Source organism: Notothenia coriiceps, unplaced genomic scaffold, assembly GCF_000735185.1.
Source record: "Notothenia coriiceps isolate Sejong01 unplaced genomic scaffold, NC01 NC01_scaffold00005787, whole genome shotgun sequence".
Taxonomy (NCBI): Eukaryota; Metazoa; Chordata; class Actinopteri; order Perciformes; family Nototheniidae; genus Notothenia; species Notothenia coriiceps.
In genome coordinates this window covers 113,771-126,343 of record NW_011338488.1, presented here as the reverse complement: position 1 = coordinate 126,343, position 12,573 = coordinate 113,771, and the positions used below count along the sequence as shown (strand labels likewise).

Genomic DNA, 12,573 nt, shown 5'->3' with positions numbered 1-12,573 from the left:
CAAAAGTGGATAAGCAGTTCAAAACTGCGTCAGCTCACATTGTAATAAAAGACAATGCCTTACTACTGTAATAACTTTGTCTAACTATGATTTTTTTGGGGGGACATCTTTAAAAGAAATGCTCTCAAAAAACTTTTAATAATGAAATATTTGATCGCGAAAATCACTCCAACAATATGAAAGGCCCTCACTATGTGATCTTGACATAAAAAAACAATGAATTTTAATCAGTTGTTCCTTATTTTGCAGGTTGACCCCCTCCGGTGTCCTCGGGGGTCTGCAGGCAGGTTTGATCAGTGATTGCAGAATGACTTCCCCCTGCTGAGACTCACTTTTCCTGCTACGGGCTTAGCCTGCTTAGTAAGTGATTAGATTAAAAGATGCGCTCTGAATGTTATTTTCTAATCTTCTGATACACATACTGACACCATTTGACGGATAAACACCTGTGAGGATTTGCGAGTGGGAAATATGTGTATGAAAAGCAACTATATTTGACTCTGCCAAGTTGATAATAACATTCTGAATATCCATCAAGTTTAGCAATCAAACAGTTGGTCTAGGCTAGTCATGAAGAGTTTATTATATTCTAATCATCTTACCATGTGATGTGAGGACATTTTAATTCTGCCAACAAACTAGATTTCCCTCGTGGTGAATTGAAGGCTGCCTTTCATTGACTGCAACGAGTGAATGAGGCATGCTGGACCGCAGCTGAATCTTTAAAACATGATGAGCACAGTGACATGGCCAACCCTCTGGTGGGAATCAAGAAATTGACATAGACTTAATGAGCAGTCATGCCACCATGAAAAACAACACGCAACACTACCCAGAATGCCTTTCCCAGGCCTTGCCATATCCTCTCGGGGGTATGTCCTGAGATGACCTCAAATGAAGCCTTTCAGCCTATGTCACATGCACTCTCACAAGGCAGCGGTGCAACACTAACGCTGTGAATATCTGAGCCTCCGCCGTGAGGACTGATCACCTGAGCCTCAGACCAGATTACAATTACACTGACAGAATACTGACCTTTTCTACTAATGCTAATGCAGCGGTGTCACTGCCTGCTTTCAGTTGTGCTGGGTGTTTCTACTGAAGCGCTAAATAAGTAGGAAAAGGCTTAAACAAAGCGTTTACAGTAGCAATACACATATACAAATGATAACACTTCCACCCGCTACACACACATTATACACATTGCTTTTATCTTCTTGCAATCCAATCTTAATGACTCCATTAACTGAGAGGCCATTAGTGGCATTCACTTTATGGCCATCCAAACAGCCCAGCCGGGAACGCATTATGGAAAGGGCATGTGTGTGCTAATGTCCATCTCTTGTCATCCTCCTCACACACAAACTCATACACACACTCAATCCTTTCCCCCTAAGGCAGGGGTCTCAAACTCAAGGCCCGGGGGCCAAATCCGGCCCGCGACTTCATTTGATGTGGCCCCGCAAGAGCTTGCAAAGAATATTATAATACGTTTATTATACGGTTACATGCCACTTTACAGAAGCAGGTTGCCCATAAACTACATGTCCCACAATGCATCTCGTTTTGTGACATGCGCACTGAAGAGACTTGCAATTATTTGCCCTGGACTTCTGCTTTCAGACGTAGTTAATTACTAAGTTATTATTCTATCCGATAATAATCCAATTCAGAGGCAATAATGTAATGTAATACATTATTTTATATATATATATTATTATATATTTATATAGTTACAACCGGCCCTTTGAGTGCATCCTTTTTGCGAAAGTGGCCCGCGATTAAAGTTTGACACCCCTGCCCTCAGGCCAGCTAGCCTGTAGCAAGCAGGAGTGGACAAACAGCTAAGCAAACAGGGCCATCTTGTGTGCTCCATTAGGCAATGAGGAGCAAAGGTTTAGTGCAGGCTGCAGTGCCTCGCGCTGGTGGTCAAGCGGTGGCGGATTGAAGACACATGAAACTGAAGTGCTGCTCCGCGTTTGAAGAGATCTCAAATCCCAAATTAGCCTGGCTCTCTTTGGAGCAGGTGCTCTCTGCGACACTTCAGGGGTGAACGACCACGCAAGAGGCATCATGGGGCACGACAGCAGAAGCAAGTCACAGAGAATATTGGATTCAGCGTTGATGACAGTGTAACAATGATCTATTCCTGAGATAACACTAGAAGTGCAGGGAGAAGACGGTTCTCTATAGCACAGTTAACAAAATAACAGCTGCTTCCCACCTTTGCAGAGGAAGCAGCTGTTCCCAACAAAGAACTGTAAAATGATTAATAATGCAGACAATGTCGAAATGTGTTATGTTATGCCTTAACAAGTAAGAGGAGAATAATCAAGGAACGATATTTTCAATTTGAAAAACAAATAAAAATCGACCCCAGCGATTACAGAATGAAACCCTGAGGGACGATGGGATCATTGATCTGAGAGGAACGGGTAACAAACAGGGCGATGGGATGAAACCAACACGAAAGATTCTCTTATGAACCGTGTGCATCATTTACACCAAGCTGAGTGAAACGATGGGAGCATACTGTTCAAACACAGTGTTTGCTGTTGTGAAAAACACTTCAAAAGGGGGAACGTGAATGAGTGAAAAACATAACTGGTAATTTGGCACATCATCTCCATGTTGCCTTTCTGCTTCTGCATGGCTGCGCCTGCTGAGCAGAGTGCATGTGGTTCAACACGGATGCTTCTTGACTGGAGCTGCGCTGGTTCTTATCACTGACTCATTCAGTTATTTTGTGACTGTGGGGAAGGCCTCGGGTCAAAGTTCATATGATGTCACTGAAGCCAAGACACTTCATGACATGAACATGAAACCTCTACTGGATGACAAATGTGCTGCACGGCAACAGAAGAGGAAGTTAATGGTTGCCAACTTGCGGTGCTTTGGGGCTTATTTTAAGCTACATGTTTTTGCTGTCTGTCATATTTCATCGATTTTGTTTTGTGCCAACCCCCCCCCCGCCCTCTGCTCTAGTTTGTTATTTTTCACTCTTGTACTATACCATCACATACTTAATGCGTCTTCTATCTCCTGCCCCAAGCTAATCTTTAGCTCTGCAGGCTAATGGTTGCTCCTGCTGAGAGGAGAGTGGAGAAGCTTCCTCTCTCATAGGAGGGGGTCAGAGCCGAACCCTGGCATTAGCTCACTACTCTGGAAGCAGGAGGTTTCAGACGCTTGTACTTTACTTCCACTGAGCCGGACTGGACAGCGGCTTCTGCTGCCTGCCAGTTTTTCCCCTCTCCAGAGGGGTGTGAGACCGTTTATCAGCTACCAGAAGAAACACGTATCGATGTGCTACACAGCCTGGGAATTCAGCTTTTATTACACTTTAAACTGCAAGGTCAACTTGGCAGGAATCGGTGTCAAAGCTGTCAAGCGTGGAAACATGAAACAAATAGCCCACGCAGACGATGTGGTGTAAAACATCGAGATAAGGAGCAGACATCCCACCGTGATAGCCGTGGTTTATGTTTACACATGTGCAATCAGGTAACATACAGCGGTTTTGACCTGCATTTTTGGGAGCTGACAGCGTTAACGACGTGAGAAAAGATAAGGTGAGTAAAATGTATGATGACAAGATCCATCAGTTTGAACAGAAGTTATTTTTTTTCCTCAGCGCCATTCTGTTTATGGCCACTTGTCATATTAAAAGTCACATCATGTCTTTCCTCTCTCACTCCGCTGCAAGCAGAGAAGCCATGTTGTGAAGCAAAGGGCCTTGTGACAGTGTAATGTACTCAGTACTGTCAGGCCTTTGATGCCATCATATGCCTGTCCTGCTCTCTTCTCTGGCTTTTCTGACAGTGACAAAGGGGATCGGCAGCAGCGTGTTATCAGTGTGCAGCCGCAGTAATCGTATTATTTAGTAATCTTAATTCTGAGAGGCTGACCAACAGTGTGAACAAAGCGGGGCCTCGCTAAACCCATCAGAGTGTTCCCATGGAGCAGAGGTCTTTTCCTGCTCCGCGGCCCCTCTAGACTCCCTTTTTCTCTCTCTGTTTCTCACCCTCCCTCCTCCATGTGTCCTCCTCTCTGTTGCTTTCTGTGTCATAGTCTCCTCTCTCTTTCTCCTTGTTCTTCAATCTCCCAAATGTCTCTCTCTCTCTCTCGTTTTCTTTTTTTCCAGCCTCACAATCTTCCTGTCTCTGTAACGCTCTGAGCTGGGGGTTTGTGTAATGGCGTTATTCACAGATCATTGGTCTGTTTGAAGGGACTATCTTGATTGAGCGTCTCCCGGTGCTGGGCCTGGTGACTGTGGGAGTGTATAAAGATGTGGATGTGTCCGCGGAGATAGATGGGCTTAGTAATATGCAGGACATTGCAGAGGCTTGGTCTCAGTATATAACGTTTCATCAAAGGCAACACATGAGTGAGATAAAAGGAAGCTGAAATGATATGCAGCCGGGCTGTAATGCTCAGAGCTTTAGACGTGAAATGGAGGCAGCAAATAACTAGTCAGGAGTATCACAGTCATTCTCATTAGCTGGTTTACCCTCTTCACTTTTAGCCCCTCTCCATCTCACCCTAATGAATGCAAGAACACTGACACAGAACCAAAAAACCGCTCTGAGAAGCGAAAAATACTCACTACTAATTAGTTCAAATTAACCTCAGGACCAATATGTTGGCATGTGCACACACAGAGACACACACACACACACACACACACACACACACACACACACACACACACACACACACACACACACACACACACACACACACACACACACACACACACGCTCAAATTGCGTGAAGCAGAGGAAGCACAGGAAAGCAAATCCGCCGCGAAGACACCATAAAACCAACACTGCAGAAAAGACGGACCATGTCTGTTTTTCTGCATACATGAGCTGAATACGTGCTAATGACATGCAGAGAACATGCGAACACACACACACACACACACACACACACACACACACACACACACACACACACACACACACACACACACACACACACACACACACACACACACACACACACACACACACACGCGTAAATTGTTCATCCCCTTCATGTAAATGCTCATTTCATGCAGCAGTTCTCTTGGTCTAATGATCCGTTTTTAAAGCAGAACCTTTTCGCTCCGGTGCGTTCGCTGGCTCTCTGGACAGCGCGATGGTCCACTGACACACATTCTGCAGTCACACCGACTCAGGCAGAGAGACCGTGACAAACAGCCTGCAGTCTGTTGAGCCCCGAGGATTACTTTTATTCTTTAATATTACAATGCCGTACTGAAGTTGTTTTGTTAGAATAAGCTCCCCTGTATCAAAGTAACAAGAACCCGGTGTTTGTCATTATGTTGAAAACCAATGTTCAGTTATATATATAATAGTTCTAAAGAAAATACTTTATATATTTATGATAATATAATCTACCTGGCTTTTGTTATGATCCTTTTCAAATGTATCTCTAGCCATCATCTGTTATATTATTTAAATGTATTTGCTTAAGATTTTAGGATGATGTACTTGGATTCGCAAGGAAATGAAAAAACTGGGTTGAAGATTTTGAGTTTTACGTGTGCTATCAAGCAGGATTAAGGGTAAATAAACTAGAAGATAAAGCCTTAATTCTTCTTTGTGCTATGCAGGTCATTTACAATCTCTTCATAATTTTACAGGTTGTGTTTATTTATTTTTTAAACCGCTTTGGGGCAGCACAAAAAGCTCTAAACGTAACATCGGGGTCGTGTTTCTGTTCAGCTAGTTGCTAATTTTGTTAGTCTGAGGAGGAAGTGTGTGGATGAATTATCAGGTTTTTTTTACAACCAGCTGATAGGCTAAGGGGCGGGACATCTCTAAGGTGTCGACCAATCACCAGTTTTAGTGCTAATCTTTGAATGTGCCTATTGCTGAAGCTACTTTGCACTACACTTTGCTCAGATCACTATTTGATCAAACCAACTGTGTGACTTTTCTCTTAAAGATTTCCTGCTGATTAAGCTTTTCTCTGCATTGCTGCTAAGGCTGAATGTCAGTTCTTCCTCTAAATATTAATACCAACAAAATACTTTTTCTCTGAAGACACAACAACAGAACCTTGAACAGACCCTTTGCTCATGTCACCTGCATCAGTTTGATATTTTAAAGACTTATTCTGCAGAATAAATGTGGGTAAACTAAGTGGGTTAATCCTGCCTGACATCGATGATACGTCTTCACATCACTGCAGTTTTCCAGGTTACGCCTGAGATTCCCATCAGGTGGACTAACTGTGCCAGTTGACTGTAAGCGGGGAGTATTTCTTGCTCCGAGGCTGATGGAGGGAGTCAACGCTGCTGCGGTCGCCACCACCATCTTACCCCTAGCCAAGGTATCCTAGCAACCGTCACCCTGCTCCATCATTACTTGCGTCAGCAGCGGTCCAACAAACTTCCTTCCCGGATAACTTTATTTATAAACCAGATGGCCGACACATCTCTGGATAACACCTTTTTGCGTCACTGGCCATTTGCATCACTCGAGGAAACGACGCCGTCTACTTATTGGCGACAGCTCGGAGTGTAAACATCCCATAATACTGCCCGCGTTGCATTTGGACACCAGTTTCCTTCCTGAGATAACCAAGAAGCACTTCCTTGTGTTGGGACACGGTTCACCCCGAGGTGGAGTTAAGCATCCTGTCCTGCTGATCATTATGCAACATCTTCTTCTACAAAATCTTCCTAATTGTGAATGATTGTTATGCACAGATATGCTCTAAATTATGCATAGGCCCAGGATATGTACTTTGAAATTGCTATTAGGAAAGTGTTTTTTTATTTCGAAGTGCAGCTGGTGCTTCTTGGAGATTAAGCAAATATCTATATTTAACTTTCCATTAAGTGGAGACAAAAGGAGAGAGCCCACCCGTTGCATTACATCAGAAAGAGGCATCTTTTCACAGCACTTATGAGTCCATTATCTGCTCCCAGAAGAGACACCCGGCTGCATTGTGACAAACCTGTGATTTCCTTCAAATGTTATGCATAACAATAAAGTTCACCTGCTTTGTTGACTTATTTCTCCCACCTTGAGTGCTAATATTAAGATATTAAGAGTTATTATTTTGACATTTTAGAGCCCAAACAAGTCATGGGAAAGAAAACAAATCATTGATTGATATAAACAAATGATAATAAAGGTCGTTATGTGCAGCCATGCTGATAATGAAGCATGTAACAGAAGGATTGAGTGCTGTTAAAAGCACTTGACAAGCGCCTTTTCTCAGCTCTTTTAGCAGTTTGCTACCGCTAATTGGCTCCTTCTGTGGGACTGACGGCTGGTGCTAACGTTTAATCCTCTCTATTTTGGATCACTTTTCATCTCAAATTATTTTCAGCACTTCCTCAAAAGGGCCACAACTCATCGGCTTGAGAGCGGGCCGGGCGGGGACAGCCTCTTTATCTCTGTAACAAACGGGGCCGGCGGCCACATGGCTCGCCTCCAGCACAACTCAGCACCCTGCGACTGTCAGCAGGTACTTAGGCAGCGATGTAATCCCAGGCCGGGTTGCCTCAAAGCCCCCAAAGTCAGGACTTCTGGCCTCCGTTCAGCCTGTTCCATTTAAACCTGCACCGCTGATAGAATCGCATAATATTACATCCTGGCTGGGTGGGTAATCCCCGCAATCAAAACATCATCATCTCAGCTGAATGAACAAAAGGCAGTATGAACACACACAAAAACACACACACACACACACACACACACACACGCACACAGACCACATGTCCACATCTGATTTATCATCTGGGTCAAGTGCTCAGACAACCTATTACAGAACAGCTGACCGCACATATCCAGCTACTCACATCCAAAAACACCGCTGGTGGAAGAAGTACTCAGAGTTTTTACATAAGAAAAAGTAGCTATACTTCATTGTAAAAATCCTGCACTCAAAATTGTGAAAGTACAAATGTATTGGCATCAAAATATACTTCTAGCATCAAATGTAAAATAACTATTTTTACATATTATTATTAATGCGTTAATGTTGTTGTTGCACTTGGCATAGGTGGCGATTATATCAATGAGTTGACATACTGCTGGGTAGCTTAACCTATAATAATACATAATGACTTGCTATTTATATTCTCTTTTATAAATCCATGCCTGCCAAGTAGCTATTAACTACATTTTTTAAATAAATGTAGTGGAGTAAAAACTAAAAATATACTTCCAAAATGTAATAAAGTATAAAGTAGCATAATGTGAAAATACTCAAATGAAGTACAAGTACCTCAAAATTGTACTTAAGTATAATACTTGAGTAAATGTACATAGTTACATTCCGCCACTGAAACACACACACTATTAAAATAACTATTACTACTGCACTTCCAATATTTGGGAGCAGCATATCTGCAGACAGAAGAAAATGTCCACTGCGAATCCACTCAGTCAGAAAAAATAGAAAGTGTTTTTGAAGCAGTGGCTTCTGGGTAGACACACAGAGGTAATTCTGATGCATTTTCTCACTCGTTTCCTGTAGTTTCTCTCCCTGTCTTTCTGAAGCTTTTTCCTCCCCCGAATCTTCACGCCTGTTTCATTTCTTTTCCATTACATTTTGATTGAATATCTAAGCTGTGGCTCAGTGTGGATTGTTACCACTATCGATGGGAGAGACAGAGGGCTGCTGGTGAGGCTGCTTCAGAGTGCTGAGGAAACCAATTTCTCCCTTATCTGATTTCAGATTTTGTTATTTACAGAAAAGCCATGACTCTCAATGAAGGTAAACCACAGACACAAAATAAACTGCAGGTGTAGGGCGGTAGTTCTGTGGGTTCAATTATCGTCTTATGTCAAAGCTGCATGGCAGACTAACACAATCTGAACTTTGAGCAGCTCTCCTCCCTCTGATAAAGCTTCAATGCTGTCTGCACGGTCCATCCAAAGTCCTGCAGGCTGTACAGTACGGTCAAAGTGTATTCAGAGCTATGAGTAGATTGTACCTACAGAGCGAGTGTGTGAATGTGAAAGCATCAGTTCACCAGGATATGAACTACAGGACAGCATGCACCATGTCCTGCTGCTGGGAACACACACACACACACACACACACACACACACACACTCTCTCTCTCTCTCAAACACAGACACACACACACAGACACACACACACACACACACACACACACACACACACACACACACACACACACACACACACACACACACACACACACACACACACACACACACACACACACACACACACACACACCAGACTTTCACAATAAAAGCTCTATTACATTACATGGTGCAATCAACCATGAGGATACAAAATCAGAACAGCAAGAATCCTGCAAGTACATTAGCTTCAATTAAGCCACACCATGTTAATGAACCTTTTTACAGACAAAAGGTTTGGTCAGAACAGGTGGGTTTTGTATACCATGGTAGAAAATGTGTAGACTTTCTGCAGTCCTGATTTCAATGGGAAGCTCAGTCCACCATTTTGGAGGTCAGTAGGTCAGCTCTTTTGACTTACCCACAGCAGGAGCGTCGTACTCGTCCCCCAGCAGTATCTCAGGCGCAGAGTAGGCCAGCGAGCCGCAGGAGGTGTTGAGCGTCTTCCCGGGCTGAAACCTGTTGCTGAAGCCGAAGTCGGTGAGCTTGACGACGCCCAGCTTCTCGAAGAACACCACGTTCTCCGGCTTCAGGTCCCTGTGCACCACGTGCAGCCGGTGACAGTAGGAGATGGCGTGGACAATTTGGGCGAAGTAACACTTAGCCACCTTGGAGAGGAAAGACATGAACGGTAGTTAATTAAAGTAATGTATCTTGGTAATAACAAGACGGGCAACCCTTTAGGTTATTTAGATTCTCTAATCCATCTTAATTACATTATAAGCTTGTGAGATAAATATCAAGAGATACTGGAAATAGTGCTAAACAACAATGACCTTTAGCAATGCAAGTAGACACCTTAAGGCGGTATTTAAACATTTCAAGAAGTACGCATACTAGCTTTATTTCTGAGATATGAACAGTTTGAAACCAGGTTAGCAACAACCCCACAACCACCCTTCTTTTTTCATGTTTTACTCTATGCTATGCTAGCTCTTCTGCCTCTGACTCCGTAATTAACAGACCAATATACCCCTGTGCAAGATGGCAAATAAGCATACTTCCTTAAATGTTTACTTCCTTTAAATTAAAAAACAGGACAACATTTCTCATTTCTCAACAGATTCTCTGGGGAAAACATTGACAAACATCTGACAAAACATGAAAACCTTTGTTTCAACATATTTTATTACAAAACTGACTTTAACTTACTCATTGGCTCTCACCATGTACCAGTGAGCGTGCATACAAACTTAAAGGGACCCTTTTATGCTTTTTGCATTTTCCCTTTTCTATAGTGTGTTATATAGGTTTTGTAAATGGTCGGCAAAGGCTAAAATCCCAGAGTTTCTCTCCCACACACTCCACCTGGGGGGCGGGACATCTCTAAGAGGTTGACCAATCACAACAGAGCCTGCCAGCTAACCAATCAGAGCAGACTGGGCTCTGGTTTTAGACAGAGGGTGAAAAGAGGTGCTGCAGCACAGACAGTATGAGAAAAATAAAGAGCTTTTTGAACATTACAGCATGGAGACATGTCACAGTAGAGACACTACATACAAATATGAACCTGAAAATGAGCATGATAGGGCCCCTTTAATGAAAAGCCACTGTTAACCATGCAGTTTGAGAGCTTTTCAGCCCTTTTCCCTGCTTAACTTGCAATGTCGCAGCTTTCAATGTCACACACTTGCGTCCTGGTGTCGGGAATTGATTCCCTTTAAAGAATCGGTATGCGCGATGCATTGGTGATTTCCTAACTACCTTTGAAGTGTCCTTCCCTGCATTCTAACAAAGTAGTCTTAACTTAAATAAAAAAATACATTTAAATTCTGTTCCCAAGATATGTTTTACTTCAGTGATTCTCATCCATTCAAAGGAGAATGAATATAATCTATTATATATCTACTTTCTCTTGCTTTATGGTAGCACAGAGGGCCCTTCTGCAGGTAGGGTTAACCTTCCTCAGCCAACAGAAAGCCTTAAGTCCTAAATCCCACTCACCTCCTCAGTGAGGCCTCCTTCGTGCTTCATGATGCAGTCGTACATGTCTCCTCCGTCTCCCAGCTCCAGGATGAGGTAAAGCTTGGTTGCCGTGTCGATGACCTCGTAGAGGCGTACCACGTTGGGGTGCTGCACCATCTTCATGCAGCGCACCTCCTGGAAAAGATGTGCCCGCGCCACTGGGTCCAGCTTAGTCTTATCTATCACCTTCACTGCAACCTGGAAGAAAAAGAAAATGAGAAAACTGAACAACTGATAGACATCTGAGCCAATCTACAACTATCACAAGCAGCGATTGCACACTGGACTGACGTGGAGTGCCTTAAACCCTTTTTAAACCCATGCATACAAATACTTTATTCTTAAAAAGACAAGAGGTGATTTATGTCAGACTTGAGCTAATATCTTATTTCAATCTGCAGGCCCTGGGCAGGTACACTTATATATTGTGATTATTTTACATATATATGATCTATTCCTGCACTCTTTTATGGTAAGGCTTGGCGATATGAAGTGGGTAAAAGCAAAACAATTGAAAAGCTGCAAGTCTGTCAAACTGTAACTCATACTTTTAAACCAGGAAAAGAAAAAGCTTACCATATTACAATAGGAAAAAGACAATCTCCCTCTTTTGTGAAATGTATCTTGAAATCCACTCAATATCAATATATTACCTAGCCCAATTATTTCAAACTATTTTACCTTTCTTTGTATTTATCTTTCTATTGCTTCTTTTTTTGTGTTAAGTATATTGTATAATGCATTGTTGAAGGTGCCTGAGACTTTGCATTTCAGATTTCCATTGCCAACAATTACGCTGTAGCTATTGTGCACATGACAATAAAGCATTTGAATCTCTTGAATGATTATCAAACAGTAACATGACAAGTATTTAGGGTTATGTAAGTGCCTTGAGAAGGAAAGACCATGATGTGTCGCTTAAGCATTCATAAAAGCCAAGATCAACACAATATGTTGGCAAATCGCTTCACTCATCACCCTTGAGAGCACACGATACTCGATTCTCAGAAGTGTTATCAGTCACCCTTGTGCTGTTTATAAGGGTGAGGCTACCTTTAGCTATTTAACGCTGAGGAATTTCAATACAAGCATTGCATTTGCATGTGCAGACAAGCCTACCTTTTCCCCTGTGAATACATGTCGGGCCAGTTTCACTACGGCAAAGTGTCCACGGCCCAGCGTCTTATCCAGGTCATACAGCCCGGCGACCTTCCCATCGTGATGACGTTTGAGCCCCGCCATGGACACTGGTGGACAGGGGGGGGGGGGGGGGGGGGGGGTGGTGGCCTTCTGTTGCCTGGTGGTTTCCGGTCAGTTCTCCATTTCTTCAGGTTCAAGTCAGACAGTGAGATCCGTTGGAGGCTCCTAGACGTGGACTTTCAAAGGTAAAGCTTTGACGATCAAAGGTTCTGCTGGATGGGAGCAGCAAAAATTCGGAGTTTTGTCCAGCTCAATTCTTTCCAATCCTTTT

General features: G+C 43.0%; 1 protein-coding gene across 2 annotated transcripts; it reads right to left on the bottom strand.

Moving 5' to 3' along the window:
- Window positions 1-8,963: 8,963 nt before the first annotated feature.
- Window positions 8,964-12,573, bottom strand: LOC104943202 (SNF-related serine/threonine-protein kinase-like). Of its 2 annotated transcripts, none has more exons than XM_010768538.1 (4): window positions 12,222-12,573; window positions 11,082-11,300; window positions 9,499-9,745; window positions 8,964-9,039 (listed from the first exon to the last, which is right to left on the bottom strand). In XM_010768538.1, exons 1-4 carry the CDS (start codon window positions 12,342-12,344, stop codon window positions 8,990-8,992), a joined length of 639 nt encoding a protein of 212 aa, XP_010766840.1. In that variant the 5' UTR covers window positions 12,345-12,573; the 3' UTR covers window positions 8,964-8,989. The 2 variants fall into 2 exon arrangements, with proteins under 2 accessions (XP_010766840.1, XP_010766841.1); XM_010768539.1 differs by having other exon boundaries at window positions 8,964-9,036.